We start from the raw sequence: 26,114 nt of genomic DNA, 5'->3' as shown, positions 1-26,114 counted from the left end.
CTGTAACTAACTCCTCCAGAACTGTGGAATATTTTCTTTGAGGAGCTGTAACTGCTACAGCACTGCAGGAACGACGCACAAGAAACAAAAAAGGCAGAAGCCCACCCCTCGAGACAGACGGAGAGGTGCCCACGGACATCTCTGTGGTGGTAGGGCGAACTCACCCTTCACTCCAGCCAGAAGCGAGGGCTGTGCCTGTCCTGAACGAACTTGAGAGGTTAAAGAGAAGGGTTGGCTGGAAACTTACTTGAGGAAAGCTTCTTCAGGATCTGACTGGACATCTTCATCCCAGCTAACCCTACAGACCTGTTTTTATTAAAAGAGGCTTGTCATGTTCATGTTGCAGAAAGCACCTGTATTACACATCGCTGCAGGGCAAGACGTCATTTTTATTTTAATATTTTATGGTAAGGGAGAACATTCAGAGTTGATGTGTAAGCTTTGATGTCCTTGATGGAAGTAACATTAGTCATCAAAGAAGATGGGGGCAAGAAAATAAGATGAGGTATTTCGCCAGATGAAGAATTCTGTACTTCTGAGACAGCTGCAACCTCCACGTCCCCTTCATGTTTTCCATATCCAACCACCTGGAAAAAAGTTACCAAAAAAAGAAATTTGGTTCTAAGCTTTTATAGTTTTGATCTTTTTCAATGTCCAGCTGCCCTTACAATTAAAAACAGACACTCAAAGGCAGTTCAGATGACAGTACTAATTAGAAACGCAGAGGGTGTAAAGAGTCTGTGGACAAGCGCCACATTAACTGTTCCACTACAGAGCTCTTCTACCCCCACCCTTACGCAGCTCGCCGAGGTTATCGGAGTTTGGCATTTCAGCACTTGGCAATGTGGAGCTGACAAACACTCACATGTACACTGAGCTCTTTCTTATTGTTGCTTCTGTGAGCTTGGAACCAGGTGACCAGGTCTGATTTTGTAACAGACTTCAGCGCTTCAATCTGAAATCCACAGGAATGAGGTTTTAAGTAAACATAAAAAAGGTTTCTCTACAAACTCTCCCCCCTTAAAGAACCTTTTTAAAAATAGCACGTCGTTTTAGAAGCCGTGTGGCACTAGCAGCACAACTCCCTGTTTATGCTTTGCATTTAAAACTGCTGCAAACAGCGACCTGCATGTGTAGCCAACAACGAGGGACCACCGACCTCACGGGCAAGCCTGTCAAAGAGGTACTGCTGGGTCACAACTTCATTCCAGTTCCTGTCTACTTCTTCTCCAAGGTGGGAGTCTTCACATTCTTTAAGTTTTATCAAAGCTGTAACCTAAATTCCACAAAGACAAAACGAGTAGTTTCAAAGGGTTTAAAAACAACCTCGGTTTACCATCACATTCACTGAAGTTGAAAGAAAATCCAAATTACAATAACAAGGTAGTTCATTGCTTTCAAAATCAACTGTAAACACCCAGAGAGAAAATGTTAAGAGAATGACTGCAGAACGGGGTAAGAGGCAGGATTTAGAAGTGAGTCCTTTGTCCAGAAAAAACTCAGAAACATGCCTGAAAGGTGTAACCAGATCCTCCAGTTTAGGGGTCATTTAGCAGGTCAAGGAAGACCTTTTCAAGATCAAGTTTTACCTGGGTGCTAAAAGCATCTTCAGTTAAATGCTTGATTTTCTCTTCAAAGCAAGAAAGAAACTCCTCAATTTTTTGGTCAACCAATTCAGAACTAGAAGAGAGTTAATAATAATTAAATCAGTCAGGAAAAAAAACAAACAAAAAAAACCCCAAAATGAAAAAAAAATCTCCATACCAAACCCAACACCCAGTACTGCAGGGGACAGTAGCGGAATGGCCTGCAAATGATGGGGCAATGTTTGGGACAGGCTTGCTTCCTGCCCTGTTCCCCAAACACCAGCCTTCCTCCCTTCCCTGATACTGGCAAATAAAAAAAAAAAATCCTCCAATTTTTAGCTGTATTTAGTTTTAGTATTGTCCAAGCACGGGGGTTTTAGATTTGTTGTCCGGGCCCCAGGCTGTGCTACACCTGACAGCAGCGTGTGCTGTATCAGGAGCCCCAGCTGCAGTCCTGAGCTCTGCCCATAACGAGTTACAGATTGTGAGGTTTCTGTAACACTAACACCTTTACAGATGACACGGATCTCAGTAATGGAAGTGTCATCCAACTAGAAAGTAGAGGCAGCAGTACTCTGCACTAATTAAACTTCCACTAATACACTGTAAGTTGCATATTTTTTTCGTGCAACCCTTCAGCAGGTCAAATAGCTGTAAGTTAGGCCCAGCTTTGAACAAAACCAAAATCCTGTTCTGTCTGCTGAGACAGAGTCAGAACACCTACACAGGATTTACTTGGCAGTAGCTTCAAAAGTGTGGTGGGATATTTTACTTAGTCTTTGGATTACTTTTCCCTGTTCAAGTCAGGACTGTTGCAGTTTTAAGAAGCTTAAAGGTACTGCTTTATGTAGGTGGCGTTTTGCAGTCACAATGTTCCAACTGTGAGCGGTGTCACAAGCTGAGGCCTTTGTGCTCACAGAATAAAAACCCCTCCATGGCCTGAAACACGTGTGACAGCAGGTGCACAGAAAAATTCCAGCAAAAGCAAACTGAAGTCAGCTGTGGCCTGAGCAAAGAGAACAAGAAGATTTAGTCAAACTCAGTAATAATTCTACAGCTGGGTGTTGGGTAAATATACAACATGTAAACATGGTCACAGTGTTAGCTTGGTACCGCACTATTCCCTGTGAGGCTCCCGTGGTCAGTGTCCGAATACAGACAACGTCCCCTGGCCACCTCGTTAAGCTTGACTTTCCTAAAACCAGTTGCCTTAAATTCCCTGTGCTGGAGGCAACAGCAACAACAACTGCCAACATACAGCGAGGCACAACCAGCTGATGCCTCGAGTCCCAGGCTGGCAGCCCCTGGAGACACATCCTCGAGCAGAGCCCGTCTGCGTGAGCCGTGCCCTGGTGCCTGCACCTCTGCCAGGAGGACACGGGGGACACAAGAAACGGGCACTGGCAGTGGCCCGAGCCTGAGAGTGGTGACAAACAATAACCACAGAGCACTTACTTGTATTTAGTTGCCTGGGTTGCTACTGTGACCGAGAAGCCAAGAATCCCAGAAGTATTCCTGCAGGTAGGGTACACATGGTAGCTTAAAAAAAAACCAAACACAACAACAAAAAACGATGAAGTCATTCCACAAGCACAATTAGATTTTCATTTACAGGACATGCCACAAGTTAAAACAGTGTTGGTACTTCAGAAAGAAAAATCTTGGATATAAATTCTGAGTAGTCTAATCTCCTGCATAACTGCACTTCAGTATTTTCTCATTTTTAGGAAACCCTTTTAAGCTTGGCAGAGTATTTGTGTTTGCGTTCCTGCAAGCTCATTCAAACAGAGTGACAGACCCGGAGCTGTGAATAGCTTGTTCCGGTTTCCTGAGGTAGAAGGGTGCCTCTGAGGGAGGCTGCTACGCACCACAGAGCCACTGTGAAAACAGCCCTGGGGAACAAATTTGATGCTGAATAATTCCACGTTAACACACTGGTAAGAGATGCAACGTGCATACGACTCAACAGCAACTTGGCTGCAGCTTGTATCAGTGACTGCTCGTGGTTTCGATGTGTTTATGTTGCTGTTTCCATTACAACAGTGGAGGAATTAGCCACTGTGCAGGAGGGGTTTCCAGAGTACAAATACCAGGGAAGAGCACAAGCAGGTGCGTAGGAGCTCACCCTCCCCAGTGAACTCACCCAAGGGTCTGCTTGGTTCTCAGGAAGTCAAAGCAAGGCTCTTCCATGTGCATCTGAAACAGAGCACACCTGTGTTACAGGAGAAGTGATGCTCCTCTGCAGCCGCCCCTTGGGCTCCACGCAGAACCCTCATCTCAACAGGTGAACACAACCCAAAGGCTGCCTTCCCATCTACGCCCCCGGCATTAAGGTTTCAGTTTTCTGGGTCGGTAGCTAAGAGAACAGTCACCTATACTGGCCACCACCGCAGCAGCTGGGGGATCCCATCCCAAACACAAGTTTCACCAGAGTGAGCAGGAGGTACCTGCTCTCCCCTTTGTACCATTTAGCCCCACAGCCTTGGCTCTAAGCACTGGTTTCAGGGAAGACACTTGGATGGATCAGGAGACACAAACTTACCACAAGCAGCTCCATAAGGGTATATTCCCTTAGGTTCCTGGCACCTGACTAGAAAGAAAATGAAGAATTTAGGGTGATTTTGCCAAGTTAAATGTTACAAGTTCAGACCAAGGTGACAGCTGTGGCACACACCTCAGCCTGGACTGCAGCACTAAATTACAGCAGGGACAGCTGGGAAGTTCTTGTCTTCCTCAAGGCCCCACTCTGGCCTTCAGAAGAGAGAGGAGGGGCTCAGCCCAGGGCCAAGAGGTCAGTGGTGAGGACACCAGGAAATCACCAAGACACAAACCCAGCTGCTAGCATAGGCCCGGAGGGGAAGGTGCAGGTTTCAGGGAACCCCACACACCTCGAGAGCCCACCTGGGTTTATCCTCCCAGGCCACAGGTGTGTGCTCACATGACATTTCAGGGCAGCCTCTGTAACATCCCTGTCCAGAGACTGCTCTCAAGGCTGTGCCATAGGAACACCCATAGCACCAGCAGCCACCAGAGGGGACAGTGCACACCAAGCTAGCGTGTTACCTGGTAATAGACGGTCACCTCAGAGTTGGCATCACCTTTGTTGAGAGTTTTCACCTTACAGAGCAGATGCGTGTTTGGCAAATCCACCACCCGGAACTGAACAGGGCAGGGATGGGCCAGGGGAGCGAACTCAAGCTTTCTGAAGAGAGCACAAAGAGCACAGTGTCAAACATGCATTTGCTTCTTAGCCCAAACACCCAGGCATTTCACACTTGGCCTGACCTTATTTTTCCCTTCGCCAAACCAGAACAATGACCTGCCCGAACTGCTGTGACAAACAGACACCTCCTGCAAACACTGGCCCCACTGTGCCCAGGAAGGAGAAGGGAATTTCTGCATCGCTCCCACCCTGATCCGTTCCTCTAGAAAAGACTCTTAACTTGATTATAGTTTCCACATAATGAGCAGTACAAGAGTCAAGAGATACTCACTGAACAACGTAATTCAGAAAATCCTTTGCTTCCTAGAGAGAAAACAAACATAAGTTTTAGAGGAGAATTATTACCACAACTCACAACCACACACTCCAGTCCATCGCTTGAGAAAGTGACACCCCCAAAGCAAAGAAGAGCTGAGCTCTGTTGTAAGCCCTGTGTCCCTGCCCCCTCGCCTTCTCCCAGGTTCCTCCAGACACCTCTGCACTGCGAAGCAAACAGGGGCTCCAGGCAGGTGCTTTCACTGTAACTTCTCCAGCAGGACAATGCAGAAGAGCATCAGCCACCACAACAGCAAAGGGTGGACACAGGAGGAGATAAGGGCCCTCTCTTGTGCATGAAGTTGGAGCTCTGGGAAGGAGACTCTTAGGCTTATGTGGAAGAAATGGGAGAAAGTAGGAGGAACAGTAAAACTGACAGGAAGTGGAGGGTTGCGTGTGCCATGCTGTGAAAAGAGCTTGGCTCACCCAGAGGCTGCAGCAGTAAAACCATTTCGAATGAAGATTCTTAGCAAATCATAATTAGATTCCGAGACCTCCTGTTCCACAGCTCAAGAGGACACAGCTGACATGATACAAATCTGACATCCCAAAGGACATCAGCATGTTTGCTTTGAGAGGCTTTAAGCAGTTTACGGGCAAATGCCTCCAGCTAAGACAAACTTCTTGGCACAAATCGTAATTGCAGAAGGTTTCTTCCCCGTGCCAGTCACAGGCACTCAGTGACACTGGATACACAGAGCTAAGGCTCGTTACAGACCCTGTTTAAAAAGCCTGACAGGACCATGTGTGACCTGGTCCCACGGCAGAAGTCTTCAAGGAATACTGCAGGTGTTTGAAAAGGCTGAGGATGAGTGGACCTCAGGGAGGTTTGATCCAACTATACAGGCAATCAGATTTCCAGGATAAATGTACTTTGAGGGAAGCTTCCTCCTGTGGCACCACCATGGAAACTTCTCAATATATCAGACAACATAAACGGTGGCAGCAGGGCAAAAAGGTTACAGGCATACTTCTCCCACAGTTTTCCCCCTGCGGTTTAAATCCCTGGAAATTTGTTTGAACTTGCAACTACAGCCTCTCCCATGGCTTATCCAGGCGAGCTCTCCTGGGTTGTTAGAGGTGAAGCTGCCCCATAACCAGTGAGCCTCTATAGTGCTAGCACGGAGGAGGTGGTCAGCGGGCAGGTGAGTGTGGGAATTGTGGCAACTGTGTTAAAACACATTTTCAGAAGAAGTCTGAGTACGTGTCAGCTGCTGATGCTGTACTTACTCTGCTTGTGAAGTTTCCTTGTACAAGACCCTCTACAAAGAGCTGTGATTTGAAAGCCTTAACAAAGGACGAGAGAGACTCAATGGAAAGGCCTTTCATCAGCGTCTGGTATTTATCTATCATGGACCATCTGCCATGTTCTAAAATCAGGAGACGCACATCCCTGCAACGCAAGAAGGAAACAGGCCATCACAAGCTGTTTAAGGTAAGAGATCCCACTTCTGACTTGGGATTGTACTGGAGATGGGGAGACAGTCCCCAGGAGTGTCACCGTGGGCTGACTCTGCCCTCCCTCAGCACCCGCTGTGGGCCACAGCTCACTTCAGAACAGCAGCTGCCGGCATGTCCAGCCTGAGCCACACGTTGGATGTGCGGGTGCAGGGCTGCTTGAGCTCGCTAAGCTACGAGTAAGCCCTGGAACAAGCTCCTGTAACCACAGAGCAGTGATTCCCGAGCTCTTCAGCTCAACCCCAGCACCTGCTGTACAGCCACCTTCTGCCTTCCCCCAGAACTCACTTGGCCAGAGTCTCAGGTTTGATGAGGATGTTGAAGTACGTTTTCTTCAGCTGCTCTGTTATCATTTCAAAAACTGCTGGAGTAAAGCTGAAGTCAGACAAGTAATCAATGATGAGCTGAAACAGAAGCTGTAAAGAAAACAGGCTTAAGTCAGGGTTTTTTTGTAGTTTTGCTTTTTTTTTTTTAAAAAAAATTTAAACTTAATCCTGTAATAATTAAAAAATCATCCTTATTTGGTCAACAGAACAGAAGTGCAGTGTTACTAAAGCCCATTCCTCAATTCAGTTAAATGTCCTTCACCAAACAGTTCTATACCAAATTACAGTGAGTTCAAAAGGACACTACTTTTAGAAAGTGAGTGAAATAAGCTCAATATCCCAAATCAATACCGGTTTCCACATTTTATTGAAACAAACCTAGCCTGTAACTCCAACATTTACGTATCAGATAATCCATTTTTTCCTTTTACAGCTGACCCCAGAATGACAACAGAACAGAGCAACATCCATGATTTAAAAAAACAATGTTCAGTTTGCATCTCTGGCTTTTTCTGTTAAATCCTACATTGATAAGCCTGACAGACAACTGACACTCTTGTTAAAGCTCCAGTCAAGCTCTTGCAGTGAAAGCCTAAGGAACCTTGGCAGTTCTCTCCTCTTCGATCACTACATCCCCTCTGTTTGTGCTTGCCATGTCTCACGTGGCCAGCGGTTAGAGAATGGGAACAGGGATCTCTGTAAGGTAAGCTCTTAGAGACCCAACAAAGAAAAGCTGCATCCACAATGAGTACGATCAAAATCTGTAACTCCAAAGTCAAACTGTGAACAAAATCTATTTTGAGGCACACTTCTCCAGACAGCATACAAATAGCCTCCGCTTACAGATGGAAAGGCTCTAACCCTCTGTATGGACATGGAAGACTCACAGCTCTTTTTAAATGAAACACTGTTAAAGTCTTAATTGAGATACAGTTATTAATTAGAGGAATATTTACCTTAAGTCAGCCTAAGGTCAGTAATTTGAGCTTGTGTGAATAAAACTGCATCTTTATACACATAAGAGCATGAAAAAGCACTTGCTGCATTACCCTGTATCTGAACACAGACACACGATTTCCCATTTAAAACACCCCATCGAAACATTCAAAGCTCCAGTCAGGCTCCAGCTCCTTGGAGAACAAGCACATACACCGAGACACAGCACAGAAGTATTGAGAAGATCAGCAGCACTTACAGGTAGTTTGTGGTTGAATCCTTTCACTCGAATGACTAAGCCGTGCTCTCCAGCGACTAGCTTGTATTCCAACTGGGCAACGTCGGCCTCATAAGCTGGTTCACCAAGATTGTGGGAAAGGATGTTTACAAATGTATCAAACAAAACTATGCTGGATGGAGAAAAGGGCAGAGGGTTAACACGAAAGAAAAAAAAAAAGAAGAAAGACGGAAATCAAGCCAAACAAGTCTGATGGCACACACAGTAAGTTCTCCAACAGAAATGAATACTTGAGTATTAAAAAATAAATTTCAGCAAACCCAGAAAAGCAGAATGGAAGTTTCCCTTCATCCAGAAAACACACGACACTATGTAAAAATTACTTTGACATTCAGCTACCCTTTGCAACGAATAGGATTCCAACTTCACATGATTTAAGATTGCTTCAAGGTAGGAATGCACACCGTAGTGCTCAATGCCAACGCTCAAAACATCGAACAATCACACTTTGTGTAAAGGAACTCAGCTATGCAGGAGACTTGAGCCATGAGATGAACACTTCCAGGGATGGAGCTTCCACAGCCTCCCTGGGCAACCTGTGCCAGTGGCTCATCACCCTCATGGTAAAGAACTTCTTCCTTATATCTAGTCTAAACCTCTTCCAGCTTCCACCCACTGCTCCTTGTCCTGTCACTACAGGCCCTTGTAAAAAGTCCCTCCCCAGCCCTCTTGTAGGGCCCCATCAGGTACTGCCAGTTCTCTATAGGGTCTGCCTGCAGCCTTCTCTCTTCCAGGCTGAGCAAGCCCAACTCTCAGCCTGTCCTCGTAGGAGAGCTGCTCCAGCCCTCCGACCATCTTGGTAGCCCTCCTCTGGACTCACTCCAACAGCTCCACGTCTTTCTTGTGTTGTGGGTTCCAGAGCTGGGTGCAGTACGCCAGGTGGGGTCTCACTAGGGCAGAGCAGAGGGGCAGAATCACCTCCCTCGACCCACTGGTCACACAGCTCTTGATGCATCCCAGGACACAGTTGGCCTTCTGGGCTGCAAGCTCACACTGTTGGCTCATGCTGACCTTATCATTCACCAACACACCCAAATCTTTTCCCCAGGACTGCTCTCAATCCACTCATTGCCCAGCCTGTATCTGCTTGGGATTGCCTTGACCCAGGTGCAGGACCTTACACTTGGCCTTGTTAAACTCATGAGGTTGGCCTGGACCCGGCTCTCAAGCGTGTCAAGGTCCCTGTGGATGGCATCCCTTCCCTCCAGCGTGTTGACCGCACCACACAAGTGTGTGTCATCAGCAAACTTGCCAAGGACCAACTCCTCTTAAGCACTTCTGGTATTATACTATATATGTAATACAGTATTATACATATAAGCACTGCTGCTGTTATATTATTTTCTTCCAAAACTTGCACTGGCCAATAACACACCCAGAAACTCCAATGCATCTGTTTGCTACTGTAACGACCTGCTGCAGAACCACCCTCACCGACCTACAGCTCAAACCACAAGGAAAGTGCAAGAGCATGAGAAAAAGAAGCCTCATTCTATTCCAGTTTAAAATTAATCTCTCTTCATGCTTTTTCACAAGGTATGGTAGTCTAGTTACTCTGCAAGATAAGCATAAATGATATAATTCTCACTTCTCTGCAGACTGCTGTATCAATGGAGAGATCAGATGGAATCGAACATAACCTGGCGGGGAAAAAGAAACTTAAATGAGCAATTGTGTAAGAAATGATGGTTTTCCATTAGGCTGTTCTTTAGTCACAACTTGAGTCTAATAAAAACGGTCATTCAGCTATAAGAATATATTTTTTCTTTTATTAAGTCATCATCATCTTTTTCTCTCCAAAATCTTGCCTTAAACCCATGAAATATTAGAAAACACAAGAATACTAACTCAAATGGTGTGACCAATATTAAGAAAACCCCAGAAGACATTTGTTTAACAGACGCTTCATTCTGTGACATTCTGTTTAAAAGAAAAAAAATGTAATTTCCATATTTATCTCAGCTATAGGCTATACTTTTCTCTTTCTGTAGAAGAGACTATAGTCTCTTCCAATTAATGTGTTCCTTTGTTCTCAAACCCTTGCCTCAGCACCATATTCTGTCTGCCTAATTCTGCCCATAGTCAGATGTTCAGAAGTCATTACACTTCAGCGATTCCACTCAGCAGGGTTTCTTTGTCACAAGGCAGTTTACCTGCTTTGCTTTCACTGTGGCTAAAACCATACTGAAATGGTTATGGAGGAGCTGGCAGTAAACACTGAGCTTAGATGGTGAACACTATCACAGGTTAGTTGCCTTCACATAAATTCCAGCTGGTAAAAATGGGGGGTCCTATTCTTCAGAAAGCCCTCGGGCATTTACCTTTTGGGATTTTGAATTTATCATCCTTCCTGTACCAGAGACAGCCTTGCTGTGTGCTTAGTGTTTTGACTGGATATTCTGTCTCAGGGCAGTCAGCGGCTTTCAAAGCGAAGTCAGTGGCTAACAAAAAAGAAAAAACAAAGAAGTTAGCGAGTTTCACAGACATAGCCAGAAAGTCTTCAAAATTATCAACAAAATACATTTTCCCCTCCCAGTTTGCTAAATTATACATGACAATGCTTTCCTGGACCCAAAGATTTAATTTTCAGTTCCACACCGGCTTAGTGGCTCAGCAGCAGTGCAGAATTGGTGGTGTTGCATTCCACTCAGGATACAAGTTTATTTTCATTTGGTTTTCACAACAGAGACAGATGGTATTTAGATGCTTTCAAAAACAGTGGAATTACACAAATAAAATTGCTCTTTTAGGGCGTCCATAGCTCTGTGTTAAATCTCACTGTGTGAGGTCTGCTCTGTTACAGCTGTACAATCTTTAAGTTTACACCTGAAAAAAAAAGCCTCAGTCCTCAAGCTTATAAATAAAGGAATAATAAACAAAATTCAAGTGAACAGAGCTCATATTTTTTTAATATGCAAAAAACACATTGATGTTTAGATGGAAATTAAGATTGTTTCTAAACCACAGCAAATTCTCAAACAAATTACTGGGGCAAGATTTCACTCATGCTCAGGTGCCTTACCTATGTATTTGTTTTCTTCTGGAAGGTGTAGGTCCTGATTTAACTCAAAGTCACTGGCCCATAAATCACTCCAGTACTTGTCAACATCTATTAAAAAACCACAAATCGAATTTAGCTCAACAGGAATGTAATTCTATCCCTACTTTTTAAGCCAGTCATCTCATCTCTCAGCTACCTCCATGAAGAACACAAGATGAGTTTCTCAACCTGGTTCATTGTGACTCTTTCTAAATCCTCTCCCCACAAACTGAAGCAGGACTGAAGCAGTCCTATTAAAAGTAAATCAAGCCAGCCCACATTAATAACCCAGTGCCCAACGTGCCCTGTCCTTCATTGTTGGTGTTCTTTTCCCTGTTCAGGATTTGAATGGCAGCCAAGCAGAGGGCTCGCTGGGATCCCCGCCTCCTGAAACAACCGTAAACTAGGGAGTGGGAATCAATTGATCCCAAAGAACACCTAGTGAGTAGGACAGAGTATTTGGCTGATGATGAGGTCAGTGAAGCACTGAGGAGTCGCTTCCCTACTTCGCTGTGGTTGTGTTTTGTGTTGTCACCCTTACATCTGTGTTTACAGTTTCTGCTGCTGTTTTACCTTCCACGCTGTACTGTGTCCCAAACCACCTCTCTTTTAGATGACACTGGCCTTCGTTGGCAGCAGACAGCAAAACGAGGTTGGCTCTCTGAGGACTGAGCTGGTTAAGGGCATCAGCAATGATCTACAAGTTCAAGACAATATTTCAGTTCAAATGCAACTCTGACTCTGCCTGACCCAGCAAAGACTTCTTAGTCTGAACATACGAAGAACAAGGCATAACAAGCTCACAAAAAAAGGAGATTTGCCTTCTGAGTATAATAAGAGGAACTCAATTAATACAAAATCTGTGTCTGTATTATGCCTAATGATATGCCTATATATGTGCCTACATTATATAGTATGGCTATATTTTCCCTACTTAAAAATATATAATCAGAGTTCAAAGAATATTTACCTCAGGCTTGTATTCAAACAAGAGCTGGTCTCCTGTCAGAAAATCCTCCTTCTGAAACAACTGCATGTTCTCACACAGGCTTTCCACATAGTCAACTGGGTCTGTCTGAAAGAAAATTGATAAAGCTATTTTTAACCTAATCAGAAAACTAAAATATGAGTGTTCTTCTCTGAGAAGAGCTTGACTGGTCAGGTATTCTGAGGATGAGTTGCATTGCTCTGCTTGTTACGGTGTTTAGCTTCGGTTATCAAACTAACTATATTTCATAACCATATCTAACGCTTAGCACTCCTCTGAGAACCCTGAAATATCAGACACCATCTTTATAGAAGAAGTGGCCTTCAGCATGCATTTACAGTCCCTAAACCTGCCAGGTTAAAGACCCAACACGTCGCACTCCTTGCCACCAGAGAACACAACCAGAGTTGCACGATTCAAGATTTGAAGTGATCTAGAAGCTGGAAAGAGGAAGTTGAGGAACCGCTGCTGCTGTTTAAGCATTTCCGATCTCTGCCCCGATATGTAGCGTGAGGAGGAAGAGATTCTCCTACTTGGATATGAAAACACAGATTGCCTTTTAACTGTGCAAGACTACCCAGTGCAAAGCTTCTTGCTGAGTGCTGCTTGGCTTTCTCTGAACCAGCCAGCACCATCCCCTACAGACCCTGGATCCAGAAACAGGCCACAGTTCACCTGAGAAAAGGCAAGTTCGACACATCAAAGTCTTATAAATGTAGTGAAAACCATGACCAAAAATCTTAAGACATTGTACATCTGAGGAAACATTAAATCTCTCTTGGGGCACATAACTGCTTATCCCAAAGCCGTGCCTCCGTGACCATTATTCTTTAGGAGGCCACGTACCAGCTCTTTTCGTCAACCAGAAGAGTGCCGTGCCACTCATCTGTCCCCCAGGATGTACAACCCTGTCACAAAAGCATATATAGTTCTCATCCTTGCTTTCCAAGTTAAATCCTTGCATTGTCAATAATCTTTTGATAATCACTCAAAATTCAGTGGCCAAAAAGGCAGCCCTCTTACCAGTGGGTATTTCCCCAGTGTAAACTCGGGTATTTTCTCTCCCCACCTGGCTTGATTCTGGGAAGTACCTAGCCTGTTAGGGAACATAAAATTCTAGCTGGGAACACTAAAAAGAACTAAGACTAATAAGATAGAATCATAAAGCTGTATGTAGGGCAACAGATAATCATTCCAGCTAGGTCCAATACACTAAATAGCCATCCTTCGCAGATTTTTAGTTCTTGTCTACTGTCCTGTGAAAAGCTTTTGTTAGGAGAAGGCAGTCAGTTGTAATTTTGTAGTAGCTGAAATTTGCTAACAAATTTCTAAAGGTTGTATTCCACAAAAAAAAAAAAAATACCAACAACCCAACCCCACCACACAACATTTAAAAAAAATGCACTTGTAAATCAGTGTAAAGTTGTTCCTACCAAAGAAATCCAGTGTTCTGTGATCTATCACTTGGGGTTGCTGGCAGCAGTCCTTGCTGTCTGTATCACTTCCAAATGTTATTCAAAGGCCACTCAAGAACTCAGTCAGAGCTACAGACTCAAATGACATTTCCAGCATCCTGACAATAGACTGGCACCTCTTACAAGTGTCTGAAAATACTTGGAGCATCTGGACAGAAACAATCTCCACTGTCAATATTTCCTTTTTTACTGCTACTCCTGTAAGCCAAGGCAGACTTGACACAAACCCACATTTAACCGTGCAGATGAGGGGGGTCACTGGCACCCCCGCCTTTGTGAGGCCAGGTCCCCAGTAAGCCTCACGTTCGGCACAACACTGCTTTTCTATTCCCAGGAAGCAGGAGTACCAAAACTGCTTAAAAGAAAGTGAAATTCGGCAAAACTACTGAAAAGCTCCAAACAATTCGCCAGGCACTATTAACGGGCACAGAACTTCACACACAAGGGCCTAACGATTAAAACTTGAGACAGAACCTACCTAACAAGTAGAGAATGAAAACCAGTAACACTTAATTCTCTTAAGGAAAACGTCACAATACGTCTCTGCCTAGAACACAAATTCCTCCAGCAAAACACAGCCTCACTAAGTGCATGCGTCTGGTTGAACAGAACTTTGAAAACGTGTTTCAAAATGAAAAAGAAGTCCTTCTTATGGTTTACCTATATCAACACAAAACAGTGGATGAATACCTGTTCCTGGTAGTGAAATTCATTAGCTTCAATCTTCTGGATTTCTTCCCATATTCTGTAAAGAAGGAAAAAGAGAATAAAAATGAATTTTCCACAACATTTATTGAGAATCTGGAAAAAAACCCATCTTCTAGGAAAGGCATCAAAGGCAAGTTCAATGATTTGTTCAGGTACACGACACAGAAGTCAGCATCACACACACTTCCCTTCCACCCAAAATGGCATTTTCCAATTGGCAGGAAGTTCTGCTATTTACACTAGACGATGACTTAACTACAAAACCTCAGAATCCACCACCAAATTAACATGTAAAGGTTGGCACCAGAACACCCTAGTCCTGACCATCAAATTTGGTTCAACAAATTTATTTAAATAAATGTAAAACTGCACCTTACATCTACACTCTTTGCCTCTTAAAATTAGAAATCAGATCACAATAAATCACAAATGAAGAAACAAGCATAAATATTTAGCAAATTAATTTTTAAACTTAAACTGACACATTTCCCACACAGACAAGCTTTACTACTAATTCACCATTTATGTTCTAGCAAACCTAGACATAAAAAAGTGCCACCACATAAAAGGCTAATGGAGAAGGACAATCTCACAAATATCTGATGTGTTGGCAAACACTTGCCTTTTATCTGGCCCTCTTTTCTGCAGCATCTTCACATACTGAAATACAACATGGGCCACCTAGAGAGAGAAAAGAACAGATTAGAAACATTAGAAAAACAGGAAGAAAATCAAGTTGCAGCAAACCATACCTCGTAGAAGTGCTTGTAACCTTCATCAGTCAAAGTCACAGAAATGCTGAAGATGGAGTAAGTGGAGTTCTGCTCAAATCCTGTCTCACCGTTTCCTCCATATAATGCAAGAGCCCAAAATCTATAGAAAAAGGTATTTATTAATTACCTATTTCGGCTTTATTTGAGCTTAGTTACAATCAGCATTATCATAGCTCTGCTTCAATGGCTTTTCAGTCTGTTTTTCTTCATGAAAGCTTTTCCAGCATGAAGATGTCAATCTCAGGATGCAGAATTTAAGAAAAACGGTAAGAAAGCTCAGTTACCTTTGGGAGGCCTCTTAGAGATCAGTCACAGATACTGCTGACCCACAGATCACAGAACAGAAACCACTTACTTCTTACTTGGGTCTATCATAAATTTTAAGAGTATCACTCCAAAATGCTGATACAAAGAAGCATATTTGGCCAGCTTTTATATATGTGTAAAATACATACATACAAAACAAGATTTTGCCTTTATTTTAAATGCAGCAAAGCATTTAACAACTCTGCTTAAGAAATACCTACTTTTTTCTAAGAAAAGAAAGAACACTGCCTTTGCCTTCATGTCCCACCAACCAGGAAATATAATGAAGTGGCTTCACCCTGAAAAAAAATTTGGAGGAGATTAAATGCCAGGAGATTAAATGCCTTCTGCTTCACAGAAGGAACCTGATCACTAGACAAACGACTAAAATACACTGCGCTGGTTTCTTCATGGCAAGTTTTGCATTTTCAACCAGCATTAGGATAATGAGCTAAAAATGTGGGAGTTCAGAACATGATGACTGATCTGAGTCAGTGAGGAATGACGTTAATCAGCTGTGTACCAATCCGCACTATTTATAAAAGGAACCATACCTGCATCAGTTTAACTCATTTAAAAAAATCTTCCCCTGGCTGAACCAAAGCAATCTGTCACACAAATACATGAGATTCTACAGTTTGTTGTGAGAGTCGATAAAACTATTCACAACATAAACACAGAAGAAGTAAAATGCAGCAACACCGTACCTGTAATACTGTTCTTGTGGTGGCAGCGCCCAGGTGATGCTCAGTGAATGAACTTTCCTGATTGGAACAACTGAACATAAATAAACTTATTTAATATAAATTACATTTATACAAAATATAAATTAATATACATGATTAGACATGGATAAGAAAATTTACGTAATGCAGAAAGAATGGTTAAAAGTTACACAGAACCATACAGAATTATTCTAAAAACTATCTGGATCATACTTTAAACAAATCTGTTTTACTCACCTCTGTAAAGCTTGTGAAATTCTGGCGTGTCAAAAGGCTGAGTCAGATGGCCAAAGCTGGGTTTGGGTAAACCACTTAAAAGGAAAATTAAAGTGTGATGTTACTGGCAAGGATTCAAGGCTACAATCACAAGATGTGAGCATCCCCAGCTAAGACGTGACGGGGCGCTGCAACCAGAACACAGCCCGTAGCGAAGAGCCAGCCCAGGACGTGCCCAGCCCAACGCAGAAGGCAACCCGCCGCTCGCCTGCACCCTGCCCACGCGGTACAGGAGCCACCCAAGATTTAGATGCCACATCAGCTCCTCCCTCTCCTTCTGTCCAAGGTGACAAAACCAAAAAGGTTGCGTTTGTACCAGGGGACAGGAAAGCCAAGCACAGTAAACAACCTCCTGAGCTGGCCCCGGATTCACAGAATCCTGAAGGACGGGAGTTAGGAGAGACAAACACGTCTCTATTTTGCAAGCGCGTTTCCAAGCACCACAGAAATAGACATCTTGCAAAAGTAGAAAATGAAAGGGGAAATAAAATGCTTTCCAAGTTAGTATAGCTTTTGGATAACCACCTTTTTTAGCCAGCACAGTGGAGTGAATTTTTTTTTTTTAAATAAGATCAAAGCCTAAGCAGTTGCCACCCTAAGGATGACTCTTAAATTCAAGATACGGTCTTAATTTATTTTGCTGCGAATTATTTTTGACATAAAGCAAAGATAAGAAATGTAGAAGGATAATCTAGGTTTGAATGATTGTCATAAAATCAGCACATAATAAGCAAACACTGCTGCAAGTTAGCACCACACAACTTGCACACTAAGTAATTGTTAAGCATAAACAAAGTCTTCCTGAAACAATTAATACCAGCCATTAATATCCAAAGTTGCTTTTTTGTTAACTAATATCCTTATTCAGAAAAAAAAAAATCAATTCCCTTAGTTTCTCCAGTAAGGGATATTTTTCTTAAAATTAGCATTTTAAGAACACGTAATTTTTTTCATTTATAATGTTTTACACATCAAAAGAATCTTACTTATTTGGGATCTCAGAGAAGATTTCTGTCACCCACTTTTCCAACGTATCCAGTGTTTCTAAGAAGGGGAGAAAAAAGAAAGTCAGATGCAATTTCCTGAAGGTCTAAGACAAATAGTTGATCTTATCTCACCAGTTCAGCTATTTTAAAGAAGCTGCAAGTCAGCCTATTTTAAAATGCAAACTTCTAAATTATAAACTTCAAAGCTTACAAAGTTGACCTGGGCTGACTATAAGTTATCACGATTTTCTTTCCAATCACTAGCAGAAATACTACACTCCATCACTATGTAAATGATTATTCGAGAGGCATTCAATGCCCTGAAGTATTTTACAGTCTAGATAGAAACTAAAAGCAAAGGAGAAGGAAAGAATTACCACCTCTGTCATAACCATCTCCATTTTACAGACGGGAATTGCAATCAGTTTTAGCATTCAACAAAAGCCCGAAGTGCAAACCTAACTTGAATAGGCACAACTATTTCTTTTCAGCACAGGTCCCTACTACACACTTAACTTGAAAGAAATTTCTTTCTTTTATTTTCAGCAGAAACAACCCACAGTTCTGAAGTTCTTTGCTGAAATGAAATTCAATTCCATTTGTATAAAATTTTTCAGTCTAGGGGGAAAAACTCAAGAATCTCTAATCTTCCTAGAGAAGTGTAGTTTATTTTTAGATCTTTTTTGAAAAAGCCTCAGGCAGAACAAAACAACTGGGAGACCTAGTCTCAGTCTCCCCATCATTCTCTGTCAAGGTTCACTAGTGATGGCAGAGAGACCAGAAGCACGTAAGTGGTCTGACTCGACATTCCTGCAGGATTCTTTTCTAAACATCTTTGAGATTTTACTTTCTATGTTAATCTGGAATCAATTCAACACTTTCAGTTAAAAGTTTCTCAAGAAGTGGCAGGATGAGAATAACACAGCACAATTGCTCAAGTCTTGTTTAGCTTGGAAACTAGGCTAAAATCTACATTTAAATAGCTCCCCTGCAGGACTGGCCAATCCACTAAACCAGCTTGGGCTACAGCTGACCTGGCACCAAAAGCACCACACTAAGAGCAGCAACGAGCCTGTTTTTAAGGAACTGATGTTACCTTTAGATTGGACAACTAAAGTCATATAGTGAGCAGAGTAATGGCGCTGCCAGAAGTCTCTCAGTCTGGTGTAGGTATCAATATTCTTCATTTTAGGCTCATGTTTGAGTGTGTCCGCATTACCTGTAAACATTACAAGGTGGTTAGTTATCTAGACACTGGTTATGTCAAGACCAGGTATGTTGAGAATTTCTTTTCCTCCCCTGGCACTGAGTCTAGTCATGGTAAGCACACTGAGAACACTTAACATTCCTTTAACTCCAGATTTCTGTTATCTGAAATGTTGTACCTTCCAATTTCTAGTTCCTGTTATAAGGACAGTTGATACGTCTATGACAATGGAAAACAGAGCCCTCCTGCACAGCTCACTGTGTGGTGCCACCTATTCCCTCACCAACAGGAAAAAGGAGGGGAAAATATGATGTTCAATATATGTCACTGTAAAACTTTACAAAAATTATCTACATTTCAAAGCTGGCTAATTCTATTATCCATCACACTGCAACTCACATGCCCACCCAGCACCCCAAGGGTGAGAGAGCCAGGACTGTATTGTCCAGAAGGACAAATTTCCCTTCTGCTCCACTCACATGGCTCTGAAGGTCTACTGCTGCAAGCAACAATGAACTATTTATTTTTAAAAGTCTCCTTAGACACAAATCCAGAAATACTTCATCTTCCCAGGAAATTTTAATAGCAAAAAACCAGCTTAAGCAAGACAGAGATGACTCAGAGAGCACCACCTTTACATTAACAGACAGTTAAATAATCATACACCTAAGGCAACCTAGCTTTAACATCAGCAAAAAGCAGCACCAGAACAAAAAGAAGAGCCCTGCTTTTATGCCCAAACATTTCACTGTAAAATGAATAACTGTTCTAATACTTCTGAGCAAGGGTAGTGTTTTCTGTGATAAGACAGCTCAGGTTAATGCATTTGTTAGTGGTAAAAAGTTCAAGTACTATCACCACTTGATAAAATAAATTCAGAACTTACCCCAAAAAAACTTCTTCATAGGATGTCCAGGCCTGGCAAGACTCCCAAACAGCATCTCCTTTCTGTTTGCATCAGAAGGTCTTGCCAGCTGATACTCTGTTAAAGAATTTGCAGTGGTATGCATTAAAACCTGAGGCCATGCTCCCACAAAACAAAACACAGCAAAAATCCCGACCAAACTCAGAAAGAGACACACCTCACAGATGCAGCCTGGGATGGTTCTGTTTTAATGTATGATGAAGTAGTGAATTGGATAAGAAACGGGACTTGCTACCAGTAATGAATATAAGTCAGGAGGAGAAGAAAAACTTCACTGCAGAGAAGCAAGAAAGGGATGAAGAGGGGAAGCAGGTAAAGCTCCAGCTTGTCCCACTTGAATGCTCTCATCTCTTAAATTTAATGGGAACACAAGGCCACCAACATTCTACAGAATCAGGCCCTGCAGAAAGCACCAGAGAGCAACTAGAAGCCTGCTTCTCCCACATATCACACAGAACCGCATTTTCCTGGTTTTTGCTGGTAATAAGAAACAGGCACAGCAGAGCTGTAAACTAACTCTTTTGGCTGCAGCCACCTCATCAACAGACTGGGCAGCACATCACTGCAGCGTCAGCACAAGGGAAGGAGCGGACGCACGTGCTGAAGGCAGCGGACGCAAAGGCGTAAACTGGCTGAAGCTGCTGAAGAACCACACCTTAAGCCAAAGACAGGACCCCGTTTATATTGATGCTTATCAAAATCCAAAGATCAAATTACACATTTTTTCTCCTTGCCAGAAGACTGATGGTGACAACTTTGAAAAAAAAAAAAATTTGAACTAGCCAGTATATCTGCCTATAACATATTTTTTTTTCTAAAACAGTGAAGTTTTATAGGCAGTCTGGAGGTATTCACTACATATCAGGAAAAAAAGGGAACTTTCCACTCATTTCTAAGTGTGGTTCAATTTCCTTCCGTGAAGCAACTTTGTAGTTAAGGCATTAGAATAAGGAGACAAGTACAATTACCTCAACTCACTGTATTAACTCCACACTGGCGACAGCTACGCTTCACGCTGTTCACTGAAGAGCATCCACATGCTCAGGTAATTGCTCTATCAGCTACTGCCAAATCACTTAAAATTATTAATTTCCAATTTAAGAAATGAGATGGTAAACTCCTGCAGTGATGGCAATATATTTGGGTTTTCTCCTCTAACAGTCAGGGATATCCATGAAACTTAAACTGAGGAGTTTAATGTCTCCGTCAAGTTAGGTGAACTTGACTAAGGTGCTCAGAAGGGCAGTCCAAAATGCAGCTCAAAAAAATGGTTTTGGTTCTTTAAGAAGATGGACTAAACATACAGGAAAAGATACTCTTACTTACCACTGTCTACAGCCTCAACTTCTCGATCTATTGCATCCCTGATCATTAGCGGGTGAATAAAGAATTGTGCCCACCTATGAAACAGAAAAATTCATATTCTTTCCTCCAGTATCTATTAAGTTAGGACAAATAAACAACAATTACACTCAATATCTACTATTTTAGTTGATGAAGTCTTGTCACTCTTGATGATACTGTCTTAAGGAAAGGTAAAAGCCAGGTGATACCATCACGTTTGTGAGAACAGGTTTGTGATACCATCAAAACCCAAAGGGCAGGACTTCCCTGCTCCATGGAGTGGGAATGAATTGGTTGGTCACAGTAGGGTATGACAATAAAGGGTGTGGGATTATCTGCCTTCTCCATCCTAAGAATGATCGTCCGAGTCAGACAAGTGACCCATCTAGTTGGGTTCCTGGCTTTAACAGGCACCAGTTCCAGATGCTTCAGAGAAAGTACTAGGTTGTTCATAAGAAGTAACATAATACGGAAAGTTTCTTCCCGATTCCAGGCAACAAATTGTTGATTTATGTCCCAAAATATAAGTTTTCATATACATCATGATTTTATTATCCATATACAAGTCAGTGTTGTCATCTAGATACATCTCCTGTACCCACAGAGAGCACAGCAACAGAGATAAGAGACCTGCAGCAAACAGAGACTCTGCCGAAGGCAGCCAAAGAATCTAACATTTCTATTTTACTTGTTGAGGTTTTTTATGATGTACTGAACTGGTTGAAGCAAAAAGTTAACAGTAATACACTGCTGTCAGAGTTCTACCACTACAGGACCCATTAAGCTAAAGACGACTAAAAGGTGATGTCTTTCAATTTCTTTAGATCCACGAGTGCTTAAATGAGCAGAAATCACTATCAGCATCCATTTATCTTCCTTGTATGAGATGCTGTTCTACAGAACTCACAATTTCTGTGTTTCCTCTCCACTAAGTGAGTTGCTGTGACAGACTGCAATTATATTTTTAGATTCTTCTATATTTCCAAACATCTAAAGAAGCTGGGCTAATTTACAAATAAAAGCTGAATTTTGTCAGGTAAAATTTACATAATACTTGGTAAAATGTGCAAACGCTTGTTTTGGTGTCGTCACAGAAATGTATTCTGATCGAAGTAAGTTAGCAGTGGATTCGACTCATGAGGTATTTCATAGCATCAAGAATACTCAGTAGCCATGCCCCTGTGAAGAGATAATTTCCCCTCACTGGAGGAAACCAGAGCAACAGCTGTAGCTCTGTTGTCCTGCGCAAAGGAGTAAGTTAAATACTTTCTGGCAAAAGATACATAGTTCATCAAATAACCTGGATTGTGTTAAATGTATCCTTTTGAGGCACACTTTGTTCCATAACTTTCAAGGTTGCCTTCCATCCACCATGATGGATTAGACTTGGAAACAAACAGAAAAAGAATTTAAAAAACCCCACTGACTGTACTGATAACTACAGATATTTCAAAGGATGAATCACTGGGATTCTGGGAGCACTTCCCCTCTGAACAGTTGTGATCTCTCGTCATCAGTGCTACTAGTTTAAGGGTGTCAAAATAATTGAAAAATTTACTTTAAGACTTACACATGGATTCTACATAATCACACAGAAGCTACACCTGCACCACCTCAAAAAACACAAAGGGAAATGGTATTTCCTTACATTCAATATCCACTGTGGTAGCACAGGTACCTATGGAAGTTCAGCAACAGCCTTAATCACTCCAAAATGAAGAACTGAACAGCTACGCCCAACCTCCTGAGGCACATACAAACATCCATTAACACCTAATCTCCATTTATATGAAGTTACCTATCAAGCGCTTCTTTGAAGTACTTCCTCTGCACGTCAAACTGGAAGACTGTCCGCTCACAGTCAGTCGACGCGTTATCGCTGCCCCCATGTTTCTTCAGAAACGCATCAAACCCATTCTCATCTGGGTACTTCAAACTGCCCATAAAAACCACTAGAAAAACAAAAAAAAAAAAAAGAGGAAAATTACCAAGACGGCATTATTTTGGGGTTCCTGATCGCAGCTACAACAAGCCCTCTTCAGCGCAGTGCTAGCTACAACCGACCCACAGCTCACCCCCAGAGGCTCACTACTAAACAGCAACAGAGCATGTAATCTGCCCAATAATAAGAGTAATGTGCCTGTAGCAGAAGGCCCAAACAGACTGGAAATATCAGCGTCTTTTCTAGGTATGCTGGGCTTCAACTGGTCATGAGCAGTATTTTGAGCTACATCTAGCCAGAAACTTCATGTGGTTCCTGTGCCTGTATGACTAATTCGTCACCTCTTACTAAGGTCTGTAGCTCACGCCTCGTTTATAAAGCCATAAGTAAGATGCTTTCACCCATATTTAATGGCAAAGAACGTTAATATACATGTTAGTGCACAGCCTGTCAAAGGGTACAAGACACCCTCTCCTACATTAAGAGATCCATACTAAGTATTTTTATAAAAATCACAAATGAGTTCCAGGATAGCCGAAATAGGAAATTACACTGAAACGCTACAGAAATTCAGAGCTACACAGCACTCCTTTTGCACTGAAGCTGAAGAAGATTAAAAAGGAGCAGATACATACTGTGTTCTAGGAAGTGTGCTAATCCAGGCAGATCTTCGGGATCAGAGAAGCTGCCAACAGCAACGCAGAGGGCTGCTGCAGACTAGAGAAAATACAACACTCTCAGTAGAAGTTGCTTCAAGAAACATTTCAGGAAAAAGACAGAAGTATAAGATAAATCAATCAGGACATGCACAATAAAAAGGTGGTCTAGTCGGAATGCCAAATCACAAAATGCCAAACCACAAAAAAAGCTCACTATATATTTTTTCACCCTACAGCTTTAAGTACCTACCTGCTTTTCTGTACAGCCTCTCTTTCTCGTCTCCTCAGCTAGCTCTTCTAATTCACTGTCATCATGATCATTGAAGTCCTCATTATCTCCATCATCATCCTCATCTCCCTCATCACAGTCCTCATCATCAAAACCTTCTCTACCGTCTTCGATCTCAGCTCCAGAGTCATCATCTTCATCACTTTCCTCTTCAGAGTCACTTTCCTCTTTGGAGCCATCATCATCGTTATCCTCTTCCTCCGAAGATAAAGCAGCTGAGGCACCATCCAAGTAATTCAAATCCGATATCAAAAGTGCACACAAGCCGTTTTGCAGTTTGATATATCTGAAATAATAATTATTTGCAATGAATATGCTCATTTCCTGAACCTGAACTTTCAGAATTGTGAAAATTTCTGTACTTCCTACAATAGTTGTTCTCTTCAAGTGAGATTTCCTAATAAAAATCGAAAGGTAGCTACGGTGAGTAATTCTATAGTAGGAAAGTAAACACTCTTCAGCTGTTCAACAGTTATAAGAATAAGAAAGCAGCACTTTGAAGTAGCAGCAGAACCCTTTTTCCCCCACAAGGTCAGGGACACTGATTTGAGCTTTTATTTCTCTCTCTGTGAAATATTTCAGCTACTAGCCCTCACTTGGAAAACTACATATACTCAGAAAAGGCAAATCCGAACTTCAATAGCCTGTTACGCTTGTCAGGCTCTGGGAAACATATATTCTGTGACAGAATTAAGATCTTAAGTCTTTGCCTCTAAATAGGCCCCAGAGACTCCATTTGATTTGATTTGATTTTATCAATGCTTTCTATTAAATGGGAACCACAGACATAACGGGCATGTGTTAGAAACGAGAGATCTCTGCAGGCTTAATAAAATAACTCACCGTGGTTTAGTTGGGCTACTATCAAGAATCAATACATACAGAGTTCTCTGTTTGCATGTATATATACACATAGAATTTTTTATATATGTGGGGATATATATGTAAAAAAAACCCCCAAATAAAACCACAAACCCTCTGTACAGCACCATTCTACAACTTTTCAGGCTGAGGACTGCAAGCATCAATGCTTTGTGCCGTAAGGTCTCTCAGCAGTATTAATATCATGTGAGATCAGGAACAGACAGTCACAACTCATCGAATTAGCCAGAGCACCCACTCTGAGAGCTGGCACTGGCTGATATGCCAGTTGCAGAAAGGAAAGAATGTCGGATCCAGAAAACACTTGTTCCAGCCTAAGAACCAGTGTGATACAGACAGGTGGTATCTGATCCAGCAAAGAAAGTGCTAGTATAAAACAAACCCATGGTCACAGCCCACACTCCCAGAAAAATCCGAGTTACAGAGCAAGTTTATACCAGGTGGGAATTTTGCAATGTGGCTGCTGTTATAACTAGGTAGCAGAAATTTCACAGCAGATTTCCAGCTCAAGCTACATGGTAAGTACCCAAAAGAAAAATGAAAAGCACACTGGGTGTTTTCCAACTCCATAGTTCCCAATGTTTGTCACAGATTTCACTCATCATTATCATTACGCAATTTTAACATTTCCCAGCAATAAAAGCATGTGTTATTATCAATGTTCCAATTCAAAATATGAAGTTTCACTTTTTACTAGAGCTGCAGGTTACCTGCTGTGGCTCTGCAAAGCACAGCCTAGTTTGGAAACAAACTACTCCAAGTACTTCTCTCCCAACTGAACTTCAAGGGCATGTATTTGGAGGAAAGGGATAAAGGGGGTAATCTGACAGAACTTAAGTAGTTTTGAGACAAATTAAAAACCACACTTCTTGAACTACCAAGTCTATGAAAAAAGCTAAAGAAAAAATGTTTCATAGTTAAGTTTATACACTTCTTGAACTACCAAGTCTATGAAAAAAAGCTAAAGAAAAAACGTTTCATAGTTAAGTTTACGAATTATGACCACTCATTCAACAGGAACTGACAGCACGTTCTCTGGGTCAGCGATTCATAACCACTAACACACCTGCTTGCTGCAGGACCGCTGGGCGGTACAGATTTGTTCCAATCAAAAGCACAAGTGTATTTTTGCTCATTCAAACTACAGCACCTAGCATATATCTTGCAGCGATGCTACAACCAACTGCAGGAGGTACAGACAGCTCAAGCCACACTAATGTCTGGGTGCAAAGTCAATCACCCCTACACCCTGAAAGCCTGTTTGCATCACACACAGAGGTTGCACTATGTGGCTGTGATTTGTGAACGCACAACAGTGGTCCCAAAACCAGGTATATTGTACATTCAGGCGTCTCTGCCTCTGGGCAGCTCAGAGCAAGAGCCCCAGACAGCAACAAGTCAACACTGTTACAGCAAATTTTCCCACACAACCACTATCTTTTCACCT

The 26,114-nt window shown here is 42.2% G+C and overlaps 1 protein-coding gene across 1 annotated transcript; it reads right to left on the bottom strand.

Annotated features, from left to right (window-relative positions):
• Positions 1-369: 369 nt before the first annotated feature.
• NRD1 (nardilysin (N-arginine dibasic convertase)) lies at positions 370-24,071 on the bottom strand (the record flags this gene model as incomplete). Its single annotated transcript, XM_009875604.1, has 30 exons — positions 370-587; positions 866-955; positions 1,160-1,276; positions 1,590-1,680; positions 3,042-3,125; positions 3,730-3,782; positions 4,129-4,176; positions 4,650-4,788; positions 5,081-5,112; positions 6,355-6,517; positions 6,871-6,998; positions 8,104-8,254; positions 9,731-9,782; positions 10,464-10,583; positions 11,165-11,251; positions 11,756-11,879; positions 12,153-12,257; positions 14,336-14,390; positions 14,976-15,034; positions 15,106-15,226; positions 15,654-15,731; positions 16,140-16,209; positions 16,395-16,468; positions 17,420-17,477; positions 18,516-18,638; positions 19,513-19,608; positions 20,878-20,951; positions 22,694-22,847; positions 23,473-23,554; positions 23,747-24,071. Coding segments are annotated over 30 exons (3,151 nt in total), but the record flags the coding sequence as incomplete, so codon positions are not given.
• Positions 24,072-26,114: the final 2,043 nt, after the last annotated feature.

This window comes from Apaloderma vittatum, unplaced genomic scaffold (assembly GCF_000703405.1).
Source record: "Apaloderma vittatum isolate BGI_N311 unplaced genomic scaffold, ASM70340v1 scaffold18898, whole genome shotgun sequence".
Classification (NCBI taxonomy): Eukaryota; Metazoa; Chordata; class Aves; order Trogoniformes; family Trogonidae; genus Apaloderma; species Apaloderma vittatum.
The sequence above is the reverse complement of the archived record's forward strand: the minus strand, read 5'-3'. Positions and strand labels throughout refer to the sequence as shown.